At 42.3% G+C, this 26,141-nt stretch overlaps 2 protein-coding genes across 4 annotated transcripts; one reads left to right on the forward strand and one right to left on the reverse strand.

Moving 5' to 3' along the window:
- Positions 1 to 3,356: 3,356 nt before the first annotated feature.
- On the forward strand, positions 3,357 to 11,475 carry mmp23ba (matrix metallopeptidase 23ba). Its single transcript, XM_061074659.1, has 8 exons — positions 3,357 to 3,476; positions 7,306 to 7,442; positions 8,045 to 8,184; positions 8,636 to 8,803; positions 8,944 to 9,108; positions 9,885 to 9,995; positions 10,985 to 11,111; positions 11,204 to 11,475. The coding sequence occupies exons 1-8, from the start codon at positions 3,357 to 3,359 to the stop codon at positions 11,376 to 11,378; spliced, it is 1,143 nt and encodes a 380-aa protein (XP_060930642.1). The 3' UTR covers positions 11,379 to 11,475.
- A 1,133-nt stretch (positions 11,476 to 12,608) lies between these two features.
- Positions 12,609 to 23,364, reverse strand: cdk11b (cyclin dependent kinase 11B). Of its 3 annotated transcripts, none has more exons than XM_061074729.1 (20): positions 23,327 to 23,364; positions 22,350 to 22,480; positions 21,951 to 22,090; positions 21,642 to 21,769; positions 21,403 to 21,547; positions 21,046 to 21,221; positions 20,643 to 20,768; positions 20,417 to 20,515; positions 19,974 to 20,105; positions 19,800 to 19,871; positions 19,228 to 19,451; positions 19,031 to 19,121; positions 18,819 to 18,940; positions 18,612 to 18,717; positions 18,352 to 18,473; positions 16,823 to 16,930; positions 16,433 to 16,549; positions 15,839 to 15,987; positions 13,546 to 13,735; positions 12,609 to 13,126 (listed from the first exon to the last, which is right to left on the reverse strand). In XM_061074729.1, exons 2-20 carry the CDS (start codon positions 22,464 to 22,466, stop codon positions 13,034 to 13,036), a joined length of 2,457 nt encoding a protein of 818 aa, XP_060930712.1. In that variant the 5' UTR covers positions 22,467 to 22,480; positions 23,327 to 23,364; the 3' UTR covers positions 12,609 to 13,033. The 3 variants fall into 3 exon arrangements, with proteins under 3 accessions (XP_060930712.1, XP_060930713.1, XP_060930711.1); XM_061074730.1 differs by lacking the exon at positions 23,327 to 23,364 and adding an exon at positions 22,608 to 22,733 and having other exon boundaries at positions 21,046 to 21,182; XM_061074728.1 differs by lacking the exon at positions 23,327 to 23,364 and adding an exon at positions 22,608 to 22,733.
- Between the last annotated feature and the right edge of the window lie 2,777 nt (positions 23,365 to 26,141).

The following is a 26,141-nucleotide window of genomic DNA, read 5'->3' on the forward strand; positions in this document are numbered from 1 at the left end:
ACAGAAGACGGAATATAAAGAAGCGGGGGGACTGGTCAGTTGTAACACTTGCTACAAATACAAAAAAAGTAATGCACATCATTACAAAGCAATTGGTAAATCCAGTCAAGTACAGGAACACAAAGCAGCAACAAAAAAAGTGGTTGCAAAAACAAATAAAACCAGACCTGCCCTTCTCCGTGTTTCCACCTGATCTCCCCGCACTTTTCTTTAATTTGTAATTTTTCTTTCCAAAATTCCAAAAATTGTCAGCAGCTCCTCGTCGGTTTGTCTGTGTATGAGCCCTTTGTGTCTATGAGCTGTATTTTGTAGCTGCTTGGATGTATAGCTGCCTGTTTACCTGCCCGCCAGCTTGTCCACACATCTACATGTAAGCCTGTTTATTTATCATTAGACTATCTTCACTGAATGGGCCTGCGGTTGTGTTTGCATTTGTTTCCAGCAGGGTGACAATACACCTGCAGGGTCTCTTGCCTGTGGGGACGGCAAAGTGAAGACACAACCCTGCTTGAAGTTGTACACATAGACAGTTTGTACAATACATATATAAAGACTCAACAACTTCTAAGTTGTGTTGAGTCAGCACAAAGGGCGAGTAAGGATTGGAATTGGCAATATATAGATATATTATATCTTTGCAAAAATTATATTGGTATTATAGTGAATAAAACTGGGCCTGATTACCCAGGGTTCCATTTGGCGAGGTCCATTGAAAAACCTGAATTGTGTGCGTGAATATGCAGTAGTCCACAACACTGTTTGTTTTTGGTTGTGTTGGCTGAAAGTTGTTTTTGCGTTTGCTTATATAATTGGTTGTGTTGTGTGTTTTTCCATCTCGACTTGTTTTAAATCTGTTTGTTTTGTTTACGTGGACGTGTAAGACTAAGCAGACACGGCCAACCAATGATGGTCTATTTGCCAACAGTTTTTGTTTTAATCAACTACTTCCAATATTTGCTTTAAGCTAAGTTAACCACTTGCTGCTTCGAGCTATGTATTTATGTATCGACAACTTTGTATCGATTTTTGTGAAGATCTGTCATGTGAACACGTTCCGGGGGTCTCCGGGGGGGCACCGTTGGGCCATTTTGCGACGCCAATTGAAAATTCCTCCAGAATACGTAAAATTTCACCACTTTCTAATTTTCTGCAAATTTTGGTAAGACACATTCATGCAGCCACTTACCAAAGCACAGTGGAGCTGATGGCTTACAGACTGAATAAAATGTTTCTTGGTATTATTCTGTAATTAAACATTGGAGTGGATAGAAATAACATGTGGGGTTCCTCAAGGCTCCACACATGGAACCTCTTCGTTCCAATAGAAGGAGTCAAGTAAAATTATGAAATAGGCCCTGTGGAATCATCTTATAATTTAATCTAGTTTTCAAAATTGTTCATAGTCCAACGTTGGGTTGAGGGTGGCAGGGTCAGTGGACAGATGATGTATGTGGTTGTGGACAATGGTGGAATACAGCCTTGTCATTTAAAAGATGATCTGGATCTTCCAAGAAGAGTTGCATAGCATCATGGGAGCAAAGAGAACTGGTTGGGATTAGGACACAGCTCTGGATACAACCCAATTTCCTTAGCCAGTAATTAAACAAGCTATTGACCAGAATTAAGAATACATGTATTGGCCAAAGCTGATCCATAACACAACCACATGGCTACCAAAAGTGAATCTGTTGCGTGTCTGAGGCAGAATTGTTTGCTTGAAAACATGTTGTTTGATGCCAGATGTTTAGAAGTTGTATTAAACCATGCAACATGCTTCTGGGATTCTTTAAATGAACATGAAACCACCCATTTTGAAAATGTTGCTAGAGATATTGATCTATTTTTACAGCAAACATTTGAACTCCATAGTCATAGTAAGAAATGACTTGTGTTACTGAGAACAATATGACTTTGTTCTGATGCATCATGACTGCATGGCTACTTCACACTATTGTGTTGATCATGCATTCTTAATAATCAGAATTAATATGTGTGACGAGAATGAACAAGATCACACATTGTCACACACATCAGTCTCTTTGCGCAGGCAATACTGTAATACATCTATATGCAACTTCACCACTAGATGGCACTAAATTCGACACATTGAACCTTTAATTCCCCTTGTGTATCATCTCGCCTTGATTGCTGTAATGCACTTTACTCCAGTTTCAGCCAGAGCTCCCTCCATCTTCAATTATTACAAAACACTGCTGCCCAGCTTTTCACTGAGACAAAAAGACATGACCACATTACATATGTGCTTTCCTTGCTTCACTGGCTCCCTGTTCAATTTCATAATGATTTTAAATTGCAACTGCTCCCTTTTAAGGCCTTAAATGTCCTTGCACCACAACACCGTTCAGACCTTTCAGACCTATTGACCTGCCTTCTTGACCACTAAGATTAATTTTTTCATCCTTGTAAAGCAGTCTGTAACATTGTTAAGAAAAGTGCCTCATAAATAAAAGTTTATTATCAATTTAAATAATGAAATGGTAAATTGAAACAATTGTCTTTGCATCTATCAATTGCAGAGCAAAGACTGCACCTAAAATACAGAATTTGTGCAAAAAACATAACCCCAAACCACACTTCAGCTTTTCCATTCCAGGGAGAGTCATCTGTATGTACCTGCTATGTTCCTGTCACCCTGTCCTCACTGAACAAAATAAACACTAACAAATCACAGAGGCAGCTTATGCAACTGGAGCGCTTTGACATTTTACAAAACTCTAAACAATAAATTGTTTGGAAAAACGCTGAAGCTGAATTTCCATTGAGTTGAAGACCTGGAATGTAAAAAGTGGATTTTGTTTGGAGTTTGGGAAGATGCTTCACACACTGACCATTCTCCCTCCATCCAAAGGCCTCTATGTCTGTGATCTTCCCTCCTGCAGAAAACGTGTGCCATATACTGAAGTACCTTTCCTTTTCCCGCAGCAGCGCTATTACATAAACCTTTGAAAGCCATGTTCAAAACGAGCCATCTGATTCCGCTTTAGCTCTTCTCCAGCGGCTGCAGCAAGTGGTTTTGATCGACAGGGCGCGTTTGGTTTTCATTAGATCGTCTCGCCGCTGACCCCCTGCCCCCTCTGGAGTAATGTGAAACCAGCCGTCTGGCAGCCGAGGCCCGAGAGGAGCCGAGCCGAGCCGAGCCGAGCCGAGCTGCTGTAGACTGCGCTGCCTCCACCGCCCGGTCCGCAGGCTGCGCCGCCGCCGCCGCACATCGGTCCGCGCAGCGACACACTGCCGAGACGTGCGATGGCAGAGAAGTAGTGCTCCTACATGCTGAACCTGTGCACTCTTCACTGAGGAGATCTTATTGTTATAACTTTAGCTGGAGGTGTGATATCATGGGCAGCTGTCAGACTCCCAGAGGCCGGGGCTCCGCTCCTCTGCTGGCCGCGGCGCTGCTCACTCTTCTGTCCGCGGGGATGCAACCAGCCACAGCCTTTCCCTCCTGGAGGTTCGAGGTATGACCACTCCATCACATGCATGTCCCCGCAGCTCCAACAACACAATGTGCACTTTTTTATCATCAAGTTGTGTAGGTGAGGTGTCGTTTTCTTGATCATCTCAGGGAAATTCAACACCAAACTCCATTCAAAATGTTAGGACTTATGATTTATTATTTCTTCTCTGCAAAACGTCACACCAGGAATGCTTCTGGTTGAAATGCTTTTGAATAACCAAAGGCCACTTTCAAATTCGGCATAGACAGTATTGTTATCACATGAGGTAACGGATATTTAAAGGGTAAATGATTTGTAAATTTACAAGTTAATTACTAGTTTATACTCATAAGAATGATTATAATAGCATTATACAATATACATTTGTAATTACAAACTATGTATAAAGTTTATAACTTCCTGACTAATACACCAATAAGATACTATATCTTTTAAGTTTTATGAAAGATAAAGGTAGTGGGTCCTTTATACCCCAAATTATCCCAAGTTTGTACAGATGAATAACCTGCTTCATCATATGCAAACTGTGCATATTTGACATTGAGTCAAATTTAATTAAATTATGAAAAGTGTGGTCTTCAGTATAGAAATAAACAGGTTTCAGGATATTCACAGGTAAAACGAGAATAATTCATTCACTCCCATTATTTTCTTTTGCTATTATTGAGTAAAAGTCTTTATCTTTTTAAGACTTTAAACAAGAACCCACTAACTATGCATTTTACATCACTTCTCCGGTTTCCTTAAACGTATTATCAGATTCAATCACTTATAATTTAGCAAACGCATTACATTAAATTAACGTTGGTTTTCTTTTAGAAGGTGGATGAATCATATAATTAGGTTAGGAATGGAATGGATCCCGGTGCACTGGTATCTTCAGTGAATTGGATAAGCGTGTTAAAGGCTCTTATATACTACTACGTGTCCGTTTCTCGGAGAGGTCTCAGCAGGGGACAAAGAGTCTTTTTGATTTTTACTTCTCCGTCAGTCTACGTCCGGAAAAAATTCACCGCCAAACCCATAGGTGGCGCAACGGAAGACGAGCTCAGAGAAGCCTACCCCATTTGGGAAGAAGAAGTCCACGTGTCTCTGTTTACATGTTAGCTTGCGTCCCACACACTGAGCCATGGCAACTAACAGAACTAAATAAAGTGACACCCAGCGGGTCAAAATGCTGATGTAATCGTTTCTTAGCGCAGCGGTTCCCCGGTCTTGTTTCCGAACTGTGTTGCTGATTCCACAGCTTGAATCTGCTTGAGGCTACATGTAGCTAGAAGCTACACGGACCTAGCTCCCCCCCAGCTTCCACACACAGTCAGCAGGGACTCCCGACACTAACTACTACTATCCAGTGTTTGCTTCTAACCTGACGGTATTATAGAAACAGTGTCATGATAGAAGTGGAATTAAAGTCGTGACGGCGGGTTCTTGCACTGTTACCACCGCAGTTAGCATGGTGGCTAGCCTAGCCCGCTAGCCTAGCCTGCTAGCGCCGTTTTGAAAGCTCGTTATAACCGTATGTGACCGTGCACACATGCCCTCAGTGCTCTAACGAGCCACCGTCAGCCGGACAACTCCGCTGGCTTATCACACACGTCACATTAATCGTAGAATCATAGTTGTGTTCGTGTTTGTTGCTACATGTAAACAGGAAGTTTGAGGTCCGGAAATACGGAAATGACGTCATACGGAAATTATGTCGTTCGCGGACCAATCACAGCCAAGAGCGGTCCGTCGGGTCTCCAACATGAAGACGGATAGTTAGAAAAATCAGACGTGTACGAAAAGCTGTCCGAAGCCCTCGGAGAGGACGTTTCACGACGGATAGGGCGGTCTTATCTGTCCGTAATAGAAAAAACGGAGAGGCATAAATTGGCCTTAACTCCACACGACTTCAATCACTGCCACCCACCACTCTCCCCCTTTATATGGCAATCAAGCCAGGCTGCTTGTGAGGATTATATAACTGACTTAGATAAGCTTGTGGCAGGCTGGTGAATAAAGAGGTCAGAATGCAGTCAAAGAGCATTTTAATGAGCTCTCTTTTATCTGTACTGAAACTAATGCACTGATATATAGGAATCCTCAGGGTCAGCACTTACTGGCTTTAAAGTTTGGTTTAACACCCCCTGGTTCTGCCTTCATGGCTTATTCATCTGTATTTGTGCCACAGTGGGAGATGAGATTTGCAGTCAAAGACACAGGAAGACCTGAGCTGGCTTTACTGCAGTAAACACCTCATGAATCACTGCACGCAAAACAGTGGCAGCTGAGGTCAGGAAAGCAACTTCTGCCTAAAATAATGACCGTTACGTACAATGCAATATAGAAGCATTAAGTCAGCAAGAGGCAAGAGACGTCATCCAGTGCAGCAGCCGTGTCGGAGCGCCTGCCAGACGGCCGGCCCCTGCTTCTCTATTTTGGTAAGGAAATGAAGGAAGTACGGCATCTACTTGTCTTGACTGGGAAAAGCAGGATCAGGAACCACACCAAGATATGGTGTAGAATACAAAGTGGTTGAGGTGGCTTTGATATTTTCTCTACATGCACAGGATCTTTTCCCCCCATGCAGTAGGAAAATGCTGGGGCGTGGGTTTCAAAGGCTTTGCTTCTTCTCCTGTTTATCAGATTTATCTTAGGACGCCTGGGCTCTGAACCACTGCCTTAAAAGTACCACTGCATTATTTTTCATACCAGTGTATTAGTCAGACACCAATACACCTGAGTAGAAGCTCTGGACACGAAGGGGAATTTTATTTTTATTCACGAAAAACATTGTGGGACATGACCCTCACAAATCCACTGTCCAAATGGGATTGGGGAGGGAGTTTTAGATGCTGTTGTGAAGTCTGACACACTTTTCTGAAGCATGGCCAACTCTTGGATGTGTCCTGAATTCTAAAAGGACATTTCCAACACGGTTAAGACAATTCAGCAAGTGTAGTTTGAAGCATACTGAGGCTTTTACTCTTGCTGAACCCTGTGTGTCATTGGCATGTGTATAGACATGTATTCTCATCAGTCACAAGTACATGATGTTAGGGTTGAAGTAGGAAATGTGCTAATTTCAGAGAAATCTAGATTCAGGGTATGTGCATATAGCAGTTTTTCACTTTTGATGTAGTTGTCTTTGAATTGATCCCTGTGGACAGACGGTCTTCCTGCACGAGCACAAAATTAGCTCCTTGGTTTGAATCACGGCTCGACTTCAAGTGTTGGAAAGTAGATTTACTACTTAAACCCATCTCCATAAAGAGTTTTAGATTTTATCAACTGGTGCGAGCACTATTATGGAGTTTTGCAGCCAAGACAAACCACATCTTTACTTCAGTCACAGAATATTAATGAAATCCTTTCAAAGCTATGAAAATAGTGCAGAATCTAGGTGTGATTATTTTTCGAGTCTCTGTCGCCCATTCCCAAAGGGTCATCGGGTACAACCTATCCGTGAAAAGGATCGTATTTAATGTTTGGAAAGTACTTTTAGTGCTGATCACTTCCCTTTTCAAAGAGATGGAATGCCCTTGCATGAAAATAACTTCTACAAGCAAAATGCTGAAATTATAGCAGTTGAGCAGTTTTAGCTGTCAAGATAACAAATGTAGTCTAATGCCTGCAGCTACAAAAGTCATACTTTTTCAAAGACATGTAATAAGCAAAGAATTCAACGTATCTCATTGGATTCCTTTAAAAGCCTAACCGAGGAGTAAGACTGCATCCTCTTTCAATTAGAGCATAGAACCAGTTTCAGATGTCACAGATGCTCAGTTCCTAAACTTCACTTCACGGTGCGAGCTGATTAATTAAAGGTTTTTCTTTGTCCAAGGAAGAAGCTTACACCACTGCCTTACTCATCGGGATCCGCAAAGAGGCCCGGTCACAAGTGCTTCACCTCTCCAGGAACAAGCGCTACACCCTCACGCCGGAGCAGCTCAAATGGGACAAGTTTAAGCTGACATACAAGTATTGGTTTGAAACTCTTTCTGTAGTCAGCAAAGCAGGAAAGTGCAGCTTTAGGGAGAGGGGAACAAAAAGTAGACAAATACTTCTGGGAAAAAACAGTCCGAGTGCATCATCTGACATTGTTTACCTAACAGAACGCTACTTGCATTTGAAAGAGGGGGACTTATAAAGCCCAACCTTTGGATGGTGCACTAGCTGTTTGGAGAAGTTCCAGTCACATTTAATTATTTCTGGAGCTGTAAAATGACGATCTTACAAACCTAAAAGTCCTGTAGAAGACTTTAGACTGAGCTAGAGAGTTTTGATCATGGTGTCCTGCAATCTAAATGGAAGATTCAACTGACAGGTCAGCAGATAAAAAGTAAATCGATTCGGAATTAGTCGTCTTCATCTCCTCCATATTACAAACAAATCCACATTAGTCTAACTCCAGCTGATACATCAGTGAGTATGAAGCCACACAAATGGAGCTGTACTTACAGTACTTGTGGGATTTCTGGTGTGTCTGCACAGTAGCTATTGCGTTTTGGCAGATTGCTCTGCTGTAGAGGGATTTGTGTGGAGACCAGTATTAACTACCCACTGCTGTTGTGTCTGAGCAGGTTGCTCTCCTTCCCAACGAACCTGATCAATGCCAGCGACACGCGTCGGGGGATCGCGAGGGCTTTTGGCATGTGGAGCGACGTCTCGCCGTTCGGCTTCAGAGAGGTGCCAGCTGACCAAGAAGCAGACATTAAGATTGGTGGGTAAGCTGCATGTGGCTGTATCAGCCCGCAACAGATGTTCCTTGGCTTCCAGTTCCAGACTTCTGCTTTGTCGTTACTGTTTTTCTGTCTGCGCTGTCATCGCTGAAATGCCTTGGCCTCCAAATTCATTAAATCACGCCACCGCAACTATATTACCAAGCTTATATTTAGCTTGATTCATTATTCTAAATGAAAACAATAAAAGCTTAACAACTTCTATGCATGTCGACCCATGGGGAAGACGTCTAAATTAAGTGTATCTGTCCCGTTGGGTGCTAACGCTGTAGTCCTGCATAAATTCTCAGCGACAGTGAAAGGAATGGTCGTCATAAACCTCTGTCTTTAGTAATTCATCATCCCCCTGCTGTAGTCCACACACAGCAGAAGCAATGGAGTGAGGGTTTCCCTCCACGGCTCTGAGGTATGCGTCTGTCTGTGTTCTGGCAGGCTTCTACCCCGTCAACCACACAGACTGTCTGCAGTCCTACTTGCACCATTGTTTCGACGGCATCACGGGAGAATTGGCTCACGCATTCTTCCCGCCAACAGGCGAGATCCACTTTGACGACCATGAATACTGGATTCTTGGAAACATGCGCTTCAGCTGGAAGAAAGGTATGTGTCTTTATCATGTTTGTTGAAACCGCTGATATTTAATCCAGAAGGTGATGGAGGCAGCAGACCCAGAACTGGACAGCTCGTGGGGGGGGGATGGGTCAACATAAAGAGAAAATAATCACATATCTCTGTTGCAGGAGTCTGGCTCACAGATCTTGTCCACGTGGCAAGTCATGAAATTGGACATGCCCTGGGACTCATGCACTCCTTGGACTCGAAAGCGATAATGCACCTGAATGCAACTCTGACAGGGCGCAAGCTAATCACACAGGACGAGGTGTGGGGGGTGCACCGTCTCTACGGTATGTTCATAGATCCCATGTTTCTTACAGAGGACAAATGAGGAAGTTCTTTGTAGACATTTGTAAATAACTCTTAGGCCGTAGTCAGTCATCCAAGACAAAGATCTAGAGTTAGTCAAACTTATTGGGTCTCTTAATATATTAAGACATTCCTCCAAAAGGTGAATAACTAAAACCTCATAATACCAAGTGATAGGACTGATGGGCCGAACTGACAGCGACTGCTTGTTTGATCCAGAGTAGTCTGGTACCGATGCAGCACCAGGGAAGCTTCACCACAATCGGACTAAAAGAACCAGTGCCCTGTGTGACATCTACAACACTTCAACAGAGCAAATCAATAGAAGAACGACTGTGCTACTGCTGTCATCATGAGGGAAACCTTTACACCATCTTAACCTGTGTTTCTCATAAAAGATTTCAAACTAGGATAAGTCAGAGTCCGTCATGTAGTCAGCAAAGTCTGGTCCCAACATTTGAAGAATTCATCTAGATCCTCTTATGAGAAACTAGTGGGACAAAACCAGCCATCCATCTTTGGTCACAACCGATCAGAATGTCGACCACAGTCTTTGACGACTGACACTTAAAGCCAACGTGGCATAAATTAATACTATATAAACTACTCATGAGTCATGATTAGTGTGTATTAATAGGGAGTCATTTTCATTGGAATAAAAAGCAGAAGAGGGATCCAGATTATTTAGCTGCTTACTGAGAGCTGCTGTCTGATCTTCCTCCTCCTCCTCCTCAGTCAATCTCCTCCTCTCTTCCAGGATGTTTGGACCGGTTATTTATCTGTCCAGCCTGGGCTCGGAAAGGCTATTGTGACAGCAAGCGCAGGCTGATGCAGAAGCACTGCCCCTCCATCTGTGATTTCTGTTACGGTAAGACACAGCAGCAGCAAAAAAACAGCCGCGGTCCAAGGGGAAAAAAAAGAGAATACGTTTTCTCTCAATTGAGCAGCACAAGGAGCTGCTGTGAACCGTTTGCCAACGGAGCAACGGGAGCCAACAGGTCCAGCCATGCAGAGCTGTGATGGGGGCTTTCAAGAATTTCATTTGAAAGGAAATTGCTCTTACTACTGAAGGAGTGTGCGTTTACTTCTGGAGAATAGCAGCAGCCCAGAACACAAACAGAGCAGAGAGGGTACCTGTTGTCTCCTGTATCTCTATGAATACTGATATCACATCTGCAGTTTAACAGCCTAAGCCTCTTCAGGCTTCTTTGCGGTGTTCTGGTGCTGAGCCCTCTGCTGCACAACAGGAAGTGGCTCCTTTAAACCCTCACAGCTCACGGATTGTTGTGGCCGTCTGAGATTTTTTGTCAGCAACAGGGGACAGTGTGGAGACAGGCAAGAGGATACGATTCCTGGCTCGCAGTAATCTGTTCCTCATTGTTGATTGGGAGATGTTGTACGGCTGTGGAAAATTCCTGAGTCAGTCCAAACCCGCTGGAATTTCAGACTGTGGCTTGAGGGTTAGAGACACACAAGGTCAATTTGGATTTTTGTGGCATTAACGAGAGCGACTGCTTTTAAGCAGAATTTGAGTTGATCAGGAGGCAGACTGTTGTGTTTGTCAGGAACCAGATGGGAGAGATTATGACGAGAAGGCAGTCACGGCACCAGCAGGTCAGGGGAAGTGAAAAATAAACGTGATAAGGTTTGCATCGAAAATTTTGACCCTAATCGATTTCCGTGGTGTTTTTGAGAGCGTGACAATTCTAGATTATGAGATGCACTGAGATATATTGTAAACTATATCTCTTAAACTTCTGCATAGTAGTATAAGATGATCAATGCATGGACAGGAAAAAAAATAAAGTTGTGATTTTGTATGTATTTTCTGAGGATTTCCTCTCAATCTTCTTCCAGAATTCCCGTTCCCCACAGTGGCTCCCACACCGACTCCACCAAGGACCAAACACAAGTTAGTTGTTGAAGGCAAGAAGCTGACTTTTCGTTGCGGGAAGAAAATAGCATCAAAGAAAGGCAAAGTATAGTGAGTATCTCTCTGGGATCTTGGCCTACTTGCAGCAATGCTACAGGACCATTTCTCTCTGCACTGTCTGACGTGTCAAACCCTCTTTTCAGCTGGTACAAAGACGGGGAGCTGCTGGAATTCTCTCACCCAAACTACATCTCGCTGACAGACGACCACATCACCATAGTGGCCAACGCCATCAACGAAGGCACATACACCTGCATTGTGAAGAAAAAAGACAAAGTCCTCACTAACTACTCCTGGAGGGTACGCGTGCGCTTCTGAAAGCCGAGCCGCACATTGAACAGGACACAGTCACCAGGAGACCTCATTCTCTAGGGCACATAGTTCTTTTTATTTTTTAAGAAAATGTTTTCCTGAATCTACCACACACACAACTGTCTTGTCATTTGTGTAAATGTGTTTTCATATGTTCAAATAATAAATGATCCGTGACCTGTAGTCTTTTTGTGAAAAAACTACCTGACAGGGAAAAGCCAGTGAAGACAGATCTTTTATTTGGGGATGAATAATACTTGTGGCCCTCGTCAGCTGTTTGGGACGATGTCTGCTCTGCCTTCGTTGAGCCTGGACCTCTTCAAAGATCTTCCTGCTAAGACAGTCATGGCGTGCAAAGCCACCCAGGGGTTCATGGGGTCTCCCTTAAGAAAAGGGGGCTAATTTGCTGGATAGAGCTCAATTTAAATCACGATCAGATTCTAGAGAAGGTTCGAAGACAAAACAAATGAAAAAGTGCCCATGTCTCTAATGTTTGTTTTCAGTGTTACAGAAGCCCTTTGCGTCGAGGCATGCCATCTGAGTAATTTACACACTAACCAAACTAAGCTAATAAAGCCAGAATAAGCAGTGTTGTCTACAGCCTGTAGAACAATTTGGACCTTCGACCGCATATGGAACACCTCAGACGTCTAGCTGACTTTACTATCCTCGCAGTGAAGCCAGCAGTCTGTCTCCAGAGGCCCAGCAGTCAGCTCCACTAGCAGCTCTCCTTCCAAGCTTATTCAACACCACCAGGTGTAATAATCTGCAGAAGGGCTCCGCTGGGGTCTGGGGATAGATAAAACTGATTAATGAACATTTCCATTCAGTGCTGGCTCTAGAAGTCCAGAGACGAGGGTATTTTTGCGCGAGTATTCCAGCGAAAGCAGCGAGTGATCTTGCAGGCAACGAAACTGCGCTGTTTATTTTTCTTCCGCTCGAAATCAAAGAATTTATTGGTTTAATACTGAAGCTGCAGAGCCATTTCCAAACAAAGGCAGAGCAAATTCTGGGCCTCTTTACGCCTGAAAGAACAAAGTACTGAGACAAAGTGTGCAGTGCAAAGAATGACATCACTTTTGGACAGCGACTATTAAATTGGGTTCAAGGCTTCTTTTTCTTTTCTTTTTTCAAAAGCTCGACTTCCCTGGATTTTTTTTCCTCCCGTGGCAGTGTGCGGTTGTGTTTACATAGCTTGTACAGAGTTTATAAATACGGGGAAAATGGCAGACCAAACAAAGTTTCAAGCTTTATTTCTAACAAAAACATCATCCCGCTGTCATCAAGTGAGCTGACAGGCCCAAGTAGATTTTTAACATTATGCTGGAGGGAAAACACAGCCAATTCTGCATCATTATACAGTAGCTCCGGCAGCCAGGAAATGCCAACCATTTATAAAATCAGCTCCTCTCTCATGAAGTATAAAAGGGAAAATAAAAATAAAAGTCTAACATGATAGCTGAACGTGACAGATTTATGACAGAAGTTGGTTAAAAGTAGAGGGAAAATTCTAATTTGTTTTGAGCCACCAGTCTTGCTGTGAGACAGTCCTGACTATTTGGTGAGAGTTGTTATGGATCAGACAGTAATCCAAAAAGTCCCAGAACTCTTTGCTCCCCCTCTTCCTCAGTGCGACAGCCAGGTGTTGTGCATTCCTGGGCTCAGAACTTGAGGCTGAATCCTGGGCCAACTGCTGACACTCCCTGGTTGCTGGTCGTCAGGTGGAAGCCGGTGTCTTTCAGGTCATCGTCACCCTAAAGACAAAGTGGATACAAAGCTAACTTTCATCACATGTGTATTGTTCAACTGATAAATACAATACTGAATAGACTCTAATTAGTCATTGTAATTGTATTCCATTGTATGCACGAACATGTTTATCATTAATATTGTTGTTATTCTTCCTTGGTTTCGAGTGTAAATTTATTGATAAGACAAAAAATATCACCGGTTACATCCACTGAAAAAAATATCAGCATCATCAGGCTTTATAAAAACAAACTTCAGGGTGGGTAGGCCCACTGCTGAAAACATTAAGATCTAAAGTGTGCTCATCATGGAAAACACAAGGAGGAAATACGCGGACACAAAGCAGAAGCCTGTAGGTCTGTAATCTATTTAACACAGCCTAGTAGCTGTATGTAATGGAGAAAGTGGAGCCTGATGTCCTTACCAGTTGACTGTAGCCCAGGCCTCCCTCGGGGGGACGGGGACTGGTGCCTCTCTTCACCCGCTGCTGCTCGCTCTTGGCCGGCCAGGTGGGGAACATGGACGGTTCGATGGGCAGTGGCGTCTCTCTGAAGTACTCGTGCTTCAGTGCCTCGTCGGACACAATCCTCTTACTGGGGCAGTAAGTAAGGAATCTGGAAAACAGTCGGGGATCAGGTTGAGATTCTAATACAATGAAGAAACGTTTTGGTAGAGAATCCCATGCCACTGGGAAGCTCAGACTGTCTGCACATCGTAGGTGGGCTCAAGCGTGGAGGTGATGTCTATCCGAGCCACAGGGCACATGGGGCTGATGCTGGCATTCGAAGGAGATAATCTTCCACTTTTGTCTGACTTATTGTTTGTTTTGAAATTCCAAGAATGTCGGCCCCTTCCTGCACCTGTCGGTTTGATCCTCCCCGGTGCTCTGCTGATTTTTATCTGAAGCATACAGACTTGTTTATACCTAGAAAAGGGCAATGAATCACCTAGTAGAAGCGAAAACCAGTAACATTCAGCATCTTTAGGCTCAGGATTAAAATCTAAATCTCTTTTCTATCAAATCTTATAAGAGTTTGAAGAAGATCAGACGGGCTCAGGCAGGACGATCAATGCCTTGACCTTCAAACACTTTGCTACACAGAGGGGTGTGATATTCCAAACAGCTCTGTGATGTCTACCTGCCATCCTAAACCTCCAAGCGCCTTTTACACAGTTGTCTGAGGTTTTTCAAAGAGTCATTTTTACGTGTTGACCTCCTGCAGTGTGAATGTGTCCCTGAGTAAATGCTCCATGAGTCTTCTGACAGCTGGAAAGCTTCAGCAGCGTTGGCCATGCGCCAAACTTCCACTGAACCATGATCCCTCTAGCAGCACAGTGGACATGTTGTTACCGTCCTCTGCAGCTGCGAGGAGAGGCCAGTGGTATGGTTCTGTCATTTACAGGTGCAGGCAGAAAAGGCTCTGTGGGTGGGTTAAGATCTGAGAGCGCCAAATGTGGAGAACCGCGTCTCTGCTCTTTGGAGCTGTTAAACTATGCTGATCTCTGGAATGTGCAAGATAGAATTATAAGACTGTTACTCTCGATGTTTAAAAATGATTTCCCCCATTAAATGTGAGCTTTCAAAAACATTTTCCTGTAGCGTGGAGCATCACCATGGTGAGTGTGTGTGTGCTTGTTGGAGAAACAGAACAGGAGGATGGAAAGAGACTGCTGCTATGGTGTGCTGATAAATTACCAGTCCACTACCAGTCATGTTTGAAGTCAACTTGCCAGAAATGCACTGACTGAATAAGAAGCTCTGGAAAGACTGAGAGAATGTGACAGAGCAGCACCGCGCTCATCCAAGTAAGGCAGTTTCCAGTGTAGGCATGATGCTAATTGTTACTGATATTGGTGGTTGATATTTGCTTTTCACTGACCTGTGATCATATTAGATTCTGATGGACTGAAAATACTGCCATAAAATATTTTTTATACAATGCATACATGGATATTTTTTTTTTTTCTCCTTATCGATCATTGATAGACCAGACTCTTAACGCATTAAGAACCCCCGCTCTTCTTCTTCCTCTACCTCAAACCAGTCTGCTAAGCTGCTTTCAGACATGCACTGAAACTCTGGAGATTCTCTCCACTTTCTCCTGAGGAGGTGCATGTCAGAGTGAGAGCCTCCTGATGTTACTTCCTGGCTCTGCCTGTTGCACCCGGCTGTTCCACCTCTCAACTTTATAATGCAGAGGATTTGTTGCTGATGTGATCGCATCTGTGCAGAGCACCTCTCGCTGTGTTGTGTGTGTGTGAAAGGCAAACTGCAGGTGAAGTCCAGACCCAATTCTCCAGACTTTACCACAAATCATGTCTAAAAATGGCTTTATCCAAAACTCAGCATTAAAAACTATTTTGCAGGCTAAGGGCGCTATTAAACAAACAACATTACTCATTATGCATTTTGCCTTTCCTACGAGTATATCAACGAATCAAGATGCATCTCATACGTCACATTTCTTTAAAAACAATGACATTATGATGAGATGCGTGTTTCATTCGACTCTGACGGGAGAAGCACGCAAGATGGTCAAAAAATTTTAAAAAGGTATATACACCCATATGTCGCATCTGATCTTAGTCATTAGTTTCTGTCAATTGTTTAAAACACCGGCAGCAACTGGCACACAGCTGGAACACCATGCTGAGCCTCATTGTGGTGCAGTGAAGATGCAGTGTTGTGTGGAATAAGACAGTCTTTAAGAACCTACTTGTTCATGAGGTCAAAGCCCTGGTCTGAGAGCAGCGCTCCAAATCGCTTTCGCAGGTTGTTGTAGGGATACTCTGTGAAAGTCATCTTCTTCACAGCGGGCAGCTCGTTGTAGCCGGGCCAGATCTTCTCACTCGGTGACCCCAAATCCTACAGGCAACACAGACAAGCCGGCAGACAAACTATGAGTGCGAGGACACATGCATTTGAGATATGTCCTATTTGGCAGAACATTTCATCAACCACAGACATGTGGTAATCTACCAGTCCCAAGTACATTTCAATACGTTAATTCATCACCGGTGACGTCGGTAGGATGACAGTCTCAGTGACATCAGTCCTCACACAGGGCTGTCCCGCCTAATGCAGATCTACTGAAAATTATTCAGCTAACTCTGATGAGCTTCTTGGTTAAATAACTTCATCAGCTGCACTGACATTTACCAACAGCTCTACCCTGTGGTGTACTGCAGAACTGCAGGCTGGTATTCAGACATAGGACACACAAAAGTTCAGCAGGCAGTTAACAGAAGAGCTAAATATAATTTATGGTGAGGATTTATTTCATTTTATGGCGGAAAATGACGACATTTACCTTAAAAATCTTGTTAATTTGGTCAATTTCAGATTTTCCAGGGAACAGAGGCTTCTGGGTCAGGAGCTCGCCAAATATGCAGCCCACTGACCACATGTCCACAGCTGTTGAGTACTCCTGCGGAGAGAAGAACAAACACAGTGGCAGTCCACAGAAACATAAAATCGACAGCCTTCCTGGCAGATTTCTATGTTTGACATCGTCTTGCATGTAAAAGTGAATGTGCTCCGACAGGCTGGGTTTGTAACTGATACACCATGAAACTCAAATGGTGTTTCTCAGTATTTGGCATCTTTAAATCAAATGCTTAATGTCTCTAGCTTAAACCAATGCATAGGTATTTCATCTGCTCCTGTGATGTGGGGAGGTAGTGTGAACTTGAATTCTCACCTTGGCTCCAAGCAGCAGATCTGGTGAGCGGTACCACAGGGTCACCACCACAGGTGTGTACGGCTTCAGGGGGGAACCGTACTCCCGCGCCAAACCAAAGTCACCAATCTACAGTAGAAGACAGATGGAGGGAAAAATTTACTTTAAGACACTTTATGTTGAGTAGAGGGGTGGATTTTGTTAAAGGGATACTTCACCGAAAAATGTACTCATTATCTACTCACCACTCTGCCGATGGAGGGGTGGGTGGAGTGTTTGAGTCCACAAAACCTATTGTGACTCTCAGTTTAGGCTAAAAACATGGAGTAAATGACTTCGTTTCGGGTCGAATGTGAATGTCGGGACTTGTGGACACTTGGATGACACCACATGAGCTGTATGGAGGCATGTTATGTTTTTTCTGTCGTTTTATTAACTCTGAAGTGTTGGTCACCATTGACTTCAATTGTATGGCATTCTTCTGCAACAAGGTTTATTTCTGAGACTCCAGGAGTGCTTTGTGGACTCATAAACTTCACCCAACCCTCCATAGGCATAGTAGTATGTAGAAGAGTTTGTAGAGTGAATTTCATTTTTCGGTGTCCTATCCCTTTAAGCCCTTAACATTTCATAGAAAATGAAATGATAGCACCACACATGATACGTGTTGAATTTGGAAAGATGTATGATGGGTTGTGATTTTAATTTGCTACTGTCATCTTCCATTAAATTCACACTGTCTGTTTGAACCTGGTTTATGTACACATGGACCCAGCCTGTTAATAATTTTGTCAGAAGTTCATGCTCCAATTGACTTTTAGTAATCATACGATGTTTGTGCAACTGGACTGTGGCGCGACTAGCTTGGAAGAAAGTTGTGCATCATTGACAGATGAATTAAAGGAAACCCTTTTTCGGAGTTTGTGTATTGATACGTCTATATTATGTATTTTTTTAAGGGAAATACTTTTGCCCCTGTACTTTTTTTTTCAAGGTAATATTTATTCAAACTATAATTCCCTTGCTGGACAGGAAGAAATTTCCTAACTACCCCAAAAATTCTATCTATATCTCTTTTAAGTAATGTAAGATTAAATACTCCAACTGTAAATATCTTTTTCAGACTTACTTACTGCCCTTTCACAGCAATATATAAACTAAAATATGTGTTTGGATTGGATAGTCCACTTCCCTTTATGATCATGCACCTAAAATCATTTTGATGCTTTATTTTTTACGTGACTGCTGAATCCAAGAATGAAAAATAGTTAGGACTAGAATTACAGATATTGGAAACACCAAAACTACACATCCAACTTTAAGACTGTTTAGGTCGTCTTTCTGAAGTGGAAAAGGAAAAATGTAACATAAAACAAATCGGCAGTGATTGTAAAACGGCTTTACTTTAAATTACATAATTGCAGAATTAGATTTTGCTCCAGACCCTTTAGATGCTCTCTAGGATCTCAGGAAAAGTATCTGTTGCCAAGCTAACAACTAATGGAGATCTAATTAAACCATATCGATGGGATCCACAGTCCTAAATGTACCTTGAGGATTCCCTTGTGGCTCAGCAGCAGATTGGACGTCTTCAGGTCACGATGCAGAATCCAGTTGTCATGGAGATGTCGGACTCCTCGAAGCAGCTGAATCATCAGAGTCTTTACTTCACCTAAAAAAAGGGTCATGATTTAAAATAACTTTTTTGAGATGCAAGAGGGACCTTCACTGCTAAAGGTCACATCTACATCTGCAAGACAGAACATATTTCTATCAGATGGACCACAGCTCCATCTTGTCTAAAAATCACCTGGTAGGAAGGGCTGCTTCATTGTTTCCATCAGACTCTTCAGGTCATGTTCTACATAGTTCATCACAATGTAGATCTTGTCCATATTGCTTCCAACAACTATTTCCTGGTGTAGGGAAAGAGCAGATACGATTATTTTCTTGAAAAGCATCAATAAAAGCATTGGTGCCTATATAATAATTTTCTAATAATAATAAGTCTTCTCACCCTCACGGTGACGATGTTTGGGTGTTGAGCTTTCAGAATGGTATTGATTTCTCTTAAAGAGGTTATGGGGAAGCCCTCCTTCTCCTTCTCCATCTTCAGCCTTTTCAGGGCCACAATCTCATCTGCAAACATTAGAACGCATTTACTGTCTATTCAAATAACAAGACTGATAATCGTCAATGCAAATCTATCTGGTCAGTTTTTTCTCATACCAGTCTTTTTGTCCTTGGCTCTGTACACTACACCATAGGTCCCCTCCTCTATTCGGTTCAGACACTGGAACTCCTCAACACTGCGACAACCCTGAAAACAAACAAACCAACAATATAACTGACTTTAACATACAATCACTTGTATAAGGGGATTACATACACATGGGGGATGTAGTTTGTGCTTATTTGGTGCCGACCTGTAAAGCAGGCAGGTACTTTGGCAGCTCCTTCTTCAGCTCCACAGGAGAAATTGGGGGAGAGTCTGGGATGTAATTCTCTTCGGGAGTGGGGGAGCGTGAGTGGGTCTGAGACTGAGGAGTGGGGTCACCATCACCTGCTTCATCCTCACCCTCCTCATCATCATCATCCTCCATGTCTTCTCCACTTTCCTCTGAGTCGTGGTCGAAACGGGACTCGGGCACTGCAAGGTGAAGGATTAAGTTAGTTCCTTTTTTTTCTGCTTAGTGATAGTTTATAAATATTAGTAATATTCTGAAAGCAACTAATCACAATTCAAAATGTAAGAGTGACTGTAAAATTCAACAATAACAAACATAAATGTCACAATCTGGATACCATAGTAATCTGAAGCAGAAAAAAAGGTCCTATACTTTTCACTCTTGTAATCCAAAATTTGTTTGTGTTTTCCAGTGTAAACCTCAGAATTAAAAGACTTGTCAACATGTCCCAAGAAGACTTTGGGCCAATTACAGAAAGTTGTGGACATCGCCGTTACAGCAACAGAATCATTTCTCAGCTTCAAACCCACCTGCAGGGATGTGATTTCCATTTTCCACTTCACTCAAGTCTTCCTCCGACTGCTCGTCCTCACTCACATCCTCTGAAAAGAAGGAAGCTGCTGTGTTAAATCTGAGAGGCTGTAAAACTGAACCTGTCAAAGTAACAGAAGTCATACTAGTGGAGCAGTTTTAAAATGTTCTACCTGCACTCTGCTCAGACCTTTCCGAGCATGTGACTGACTCCCCTTCATCGCCCTCTTCTTCTGCACCCTCACTCTGGCTGCTGGACTCCTCTTCCTCTTCATCATCCTCTTCATCAGAGCCTGATCCTGACGCTAAACAAGAATGAGATGATTGGAGCACAACCGTATAAAATAATCTGAAGAAATACAACTGTAAAATTGCCATGTCATCATGATATTGGTTCTGGTGGTTATGTACCGACACCTTCTTGTACAGTTAAAAGCTTTGCTGTCAAAATTAATTGAGCATTTATCCTCCAAACACATTTTGCATTCTAAAAAAGTAGCCATGTCACTAGAGATATTGAACATAAACTACTGTGAGTTTGCTTTAGAAGTAGATTGGTCTTTGCATGTGCTGTCATTTGTTTGCTGTAGTTAGTGTAGATTAGATGGTCTGTTACCGATGGAGGAATCTGCAGTGCTGGTTTTCCTTTCACTGTCACTGATGTCCTGAAGGTCTGCAAGCAGGTCTTTGATATCCGGCTTCTCATCCTTCAATGCTGCAGAGAAAAGGTAGTGTCAGCTATGCTGAAATATGATTTCACACTAGCAAACAATGAAAGGGTGCATTTACAGCTAAGAAATAGAGATTTTTTTAGACATACTGAGATATAATAGTAAACTCACTTGCACTCGTGCGTGGTTCACTGTGTTCAGATCTGTTTTGGGGAAGGCGGGTAGGACTGCGGCTGCGGTGAATTAGTTTTGTCTTATCATCATAGTCATCAGGGAGCATCCTGTGGTGAGACGGCACTGTGGAAAAGAAAGTCTCTATTATTTACTGCTGTAGCCACTACCTTAGAGTCCATGTGTTTGGTGTTCGGTAAACTGACTGAATGCTCTAGATTTTGTGCTTAAATTAACTTTTCAACATTTTGGGAAATATGCTTTCTTTCCCTGGGTATATTATTACATAATAAATTTGATTATTGAGTGTGTGTATTAGCTACAGAGTTGGACAGCTAGCTTGGCTCTATGCAAAGTTGAAAAGCCCTTGTTGTCCAGCACGTGTCTGGGTTCGCTCACTGACCTTCTCGTCGACCCCCTCTTTCTTTGCGTCGCTCCTCCGCCCTCCTCTCTCGCTCCTTGAGCTCTCGTTGCTCTTTCTGCTGTTCTCGCAGCTTTCTATCCCGTTCACGCTGGCGCTCCTGCTGCTCCAGGCGGTCCCTGTGGTCCAAAAAAAACCCAGGAGATTCCACTCGAGGTCTGTTCAGATAACCAAAGGTCCAGTTTTGTCATTGTTTGCTGTATTTTTTGTTTGGGTTGATAAAGTTTGACACAATTAGTTCATGGTCGTGAAATTGCTCTGATGGCTTCACAGCTATAGTCAGTGATTGACATATAGACCCATGTGAATTTGTGGTTCCTCTCTGAGGTCAACACTCACCTCTCTCTTCGAGAATGAGCTCTGGCCTGTTCCCTTCGTTTCTGCCTCTCCCAGTCTCGCCGGGCTTTGTCCTCCTCCCACTGACGCTTCCTGCGCTCACTCTCTCGCTCTTTTTCTTTGTCTTTCGGTCGGACATGTTTAACTACTGTAGAAGCAAAAATCATGAGTCGAAAAACACCCCCCATATTTGTTTCATTCAGCTTCAGAACAATGTGTTTTTATTAAACCACATCTCATACCTCCTTCCTCAGAGTGACTGCGGTGACGTCTCTTATCTTTTCTTTTTTCCTCCTTTCTGTGGTGAGATTTGTCTTTCCTGGCAATCTGCTGTGGAGGCTTGATAGCTAACGAGTCATCTTCCTCTCCTCTGCAAATAAATGAAATAATGTGAGACTTTGACAAGCTTCTATATCATTTCCCAAGGATGAAAAAACATTAAATTATTACATGTATACTTGCCTACGCCATTGTTAAAAATACAATTTCCTAACATTTCATTCAACAACAACAAGTTTACTCATGTTCAGTTTTCAAATAATTCCCATCACCTGTCCTCGGTTGAGTCCTCCCGTGTGTACGGGGAATTACGAATTGTTATTTCCATTCTCTGATCCTGTAGTTCTCCTTCCTCCGGAGTGTCTCGTTTGGATTCCCGATCATCCGCCTGTGGAACAAGGCTCTGTGTGGACTGTGCCAAACAAAAAGAGCACAAGTTTAGGCTGCAGTCAATTATGAAATATATCCTCAGATAATGATTATGGCGCAAAAGCTTAGTTAATTATCCAATATGCTGTTTGTAATCATTTATATTAAAAATCATCACATTGCCCTGTAACATTAAACTACAACAATAATTAGAAGTACCAGCTATGATAAAAGATCATTTTTAACATTGACTCAACGTGAAGGTGTCATACGAGTCTTAGATTGACTTTGAAATACTTTACATTTTTCTGGCGCTTGGGGTCTGCTTTCTCTTCCAATTCTCTTCTACGTTTCTTCTCAAGTAGGATTTCGTCGAGAGTTTTAACTTTCCAGGTCTCCTTATCGTCCCCCATCAGCATCCACTCTGCACCGCCTGGTCCACATCAAACACACAAACACACAACACGTGTTCTTTACATGTGGTCTCAGCTCAGCTACATGTGAATAGTAAATAAAGAAATTTGGTTATAACAGATCGAGGACAGAGAAGAAGCATCTACCTGTCAGTCATTGCTATGTTTGTCTTTTCACCTGGTGTACTCGGATCTTTTTACTAACTAGACCAACTGTTTATATTCCATTTCACTTTGTCTGTTAGTCGTGCATGTTCCAATCACCTTTACGGACAAAAGATCATTTAAAACAGATTCACACGCCGCAGACAACAGCACAACGATTTATTAAAACGTCACTTTTCTACTCACATTTGTCTTATTTATATCACAGTTTCACCAATGTATCGTTGCACAGACAACGACATGGGGCTCGAATCTCTCTACGTTTACAACACGACGTTATTCTGGCGGTTATTTGTGTTTATCTGCAGTGCAGCAAAACACTACAGCGCGCGTTAGCTAACAGGCTAATCAAGGAGACACGTAGCGCCTGCTAACATTATACACATGTTCACATTAACGTAACGGTTGAGTTAAAAACCAGCACATGAAGCAAAATAGTCGGTAGCTACTTTTAAACCCGCGGTGTGTTGTTAAGTCCAGCGTGATGCTAACACATTAGCTAACGAACGGCTAAAGCTAGCGCGGGGTACAGTTGCTAAACACCTCCCGCAGCTAACTGGACGGGTTTAAAAAGAACCATTAGAGTAGCGGTTTGGGGAATGAACTACAGAACATCTATCCGTTTCCGTAAGTCTCATTAAAAGCCCAGATACAGTAAAATGTGAAGTTATCCACGACGCATTGAAAACGGTTCAACAAACCTGAAGTATGCGCAGCGGTATTATGGCACGCACCGGAAGTGTTTATGCGATGGTAACGTTTGGAAAACTTCCGGTGTGAAACAACGACGTCCTATAATGTGATATAATATAATTTTACTACCAAATATGTTATATAATATAATATAACATATTTGTTTTTTTCAATTTCAACCAAAATTGTTATTTAACGTTCAAAGGCATTGCTAATTTAAATCGAAGTATTTTGATTTGTCAGGAGACATTTGATCTGCTGTGAACACTTCTGATTACTTATTAACTACCATGTGTACCCAACGCTGTTTCCATGGTGATATGGGATAATGTTCCACAGGATATTTTTTCTGTCATTATTAATACCTTTTATTTTAGTTCATAATTTTTTGACACGGGTTTTGTGAAGCCTTTTGTAACCTTGTTTAGATAATCGCTGTACAAAAAAAAGTTATTTTTAATATTTCATTTATTTGTCTTTATTGTATATTATATTATTTATACAACTCTCAAAATGTCAGTGCAGTGTCTACCTGTCCATGAGGGGGCAGCAGTGTCCAGCAATGGTATTGAGCAATAAGCTCCAGTGATCCTTCCAGAGTTAGTCAGAGTTACAACTGTGCAGCAAAACCCAAACACACACAGACCAGTGCTGAGGTCTATAGGTCTCACATTATGTTCCATGCGAGGCCCCAAGCCCTAGAGGCAGCCTCCTACTCCCCTAACACTGCTGGGAAAGTTAATATGTAAACTGCAACTGTATGTTTGATGTTTATCACAGTAATTATTTTGTCCTGATAGTTAAAAGTCAGTTTATGGCTTCATATTCTCGGCAGGACATTCAAACATATTATGGTGCAGAGGAAGGACAACCAGGAAATGTATGAAATTGCTTTACAGTCCACTATTTGCCAGGATGTGATGAAACTGGAGACTAACCGCATATTGAATTGCTCTTTATCACTGAGTAGGAGTCATATAAGCTGGTGAATGTCACCAGTTGGAAAACGACCAATGAATTTATGACAGAGTGACCTTAGTAAACACATGTACTGAGGCCAAGGGTCTCTTACCGAGCAGGAGGAACAGCTCTCACAGTCTCAGTCTTAGTCGTGGTTTTAAAAGAGCTGGAGACCAGAGCTTTATGTGCAGAGCGTCGACTGTTTCTGACTCACGTGAGTACAAACTGAGATTATTTCCATGTGGGGACATGGACTGAACTCTTCTTTGAGTCAGAATCATCAAATCATTGCCTTTTGAATCTGATTATTTCCCGCACATGGTCTGATTGAACAATTAAATACGGACTGACATGATTTTCTCTAAATATTTTAAATATAAAAGTAATAAACACATGTGATAGAACTTCAAATACAATATTATGTATATTAAGAAGATTATTAATACACTTGTAAAAGTTGTAATATGTTGCCTTTATTTTGTAAAATTACTTACTATTTTAATTAGATATTTGGCTTTTCTGTTGTAACGATGCCTTAAAAACACTTTATGATTCGCAGAGTTGTCAATGTTTTGTTGCACACAATCGACTCGTCATCCTCACTGTGTCAGAGTTCATGTGTCCCGGCTGAGCAGTGAAGCAGTGAGTGAGCAGTGATTCCAGCATCAACCTCTGAGGAGAGGAAGGATGTCCCACATGGACTCCAACGGAGCCGGCAGCGTGCAGTATGATCGCTGGAACGAGGACAACGTCAACATGAATGTGGAGGCATCACAGTCCACTGGGATGAGGTGAGACATGGGGACGTCTGACCTAAAGATCCAAAAGTTTCTATATTAGGGAGAAATTTCTGATGCTATTGAGGAACAAATATATATAGTTATAGGAAGATGTGTGTGAGATAAATCAGATACTGCATGGGACATGTCAGGACTCAACTGGCTGGGCGGGGTTCTGGAAAACCTTTATAGTCAAACTTTGGTCAGAAAAGTTACTCTTTGACTCTTCCTCCACTTCTCTTACACTCACAGGATCTACAACAGCGTGTGTGTCGGCAGCACTGGAGTAGCAGTGAAGACAGCAGGAGCTCTGGCTGCACTGGTGTCCATCTACATCATAGGATATGTGACAGGATACTACATCCATAAGTGCTGACGGTGGAGCCCAGCAAGGAGAGAAAAGCACTCGCACATTGTAGATTAAACCCCAAGTTTAAGAAGACCACGATGACTATAAGGCATCTTTAGTCAGAAGAGCAATCAATCCAAGTGTGTTCATAAATCTTCATCAGTTCAGTCTAGTTTGTCTTTTGCTATCCTCATGTCATTTTTTAACTACAGTTAAAGTAATGTAAACATTATTTTTGTATAATGTCTATTCTGAAATAGAACTGTTTCAATCCGGTTTTGTGTCATTATTGAATTGCATTCAGTGGATATGTTATTATCTGGCCCACTGCAGTTTTAAGGATAATTACTGTCATATTTCTTTGGTCATACTGAATGGGCCACCTGCTGCAAGAGCAACACTGATCTTATTATATGTATTTATTTATGTGGCTGTACGACTTCTGATTTGCTTCCTCACATTATGTCACTCTTTAATTTATTTTATACACCTCCAGATGATATCCCTCTGGTAAGGCTGACTTTTTCTTGTTTCTCAGAGAAACCTCTTCATCCACTGAAGCCATAGATTACCCTTGTTTAGGGACTTGGAGTAATTCCCTATAGTTATTTATTAACTCATGGATATCAGTTCAGTTTTCTGAGGCTCTGAATCCAGGTCATTAGAAGTTCATCAATCTACTTTTCCAAACTCTCTTTTTATTGCATCAGACAAATCTGCTGCTCAAAAAGTGAT

Source organism: Limanda limanda, chromosome 7 (assembly GCF_963576545.1).
Source record: "Limanda limanda chromosome 7, fLimLim1.1, whole genome shotgun sequence".
In the NCBI taxonomy this organism is placed as follows: Eukaryota; Metazoa; Chordata; class Actinopteri; order Pleuronectiformes; family Pleuronectidae; genus Limanda; species Limanda limanda.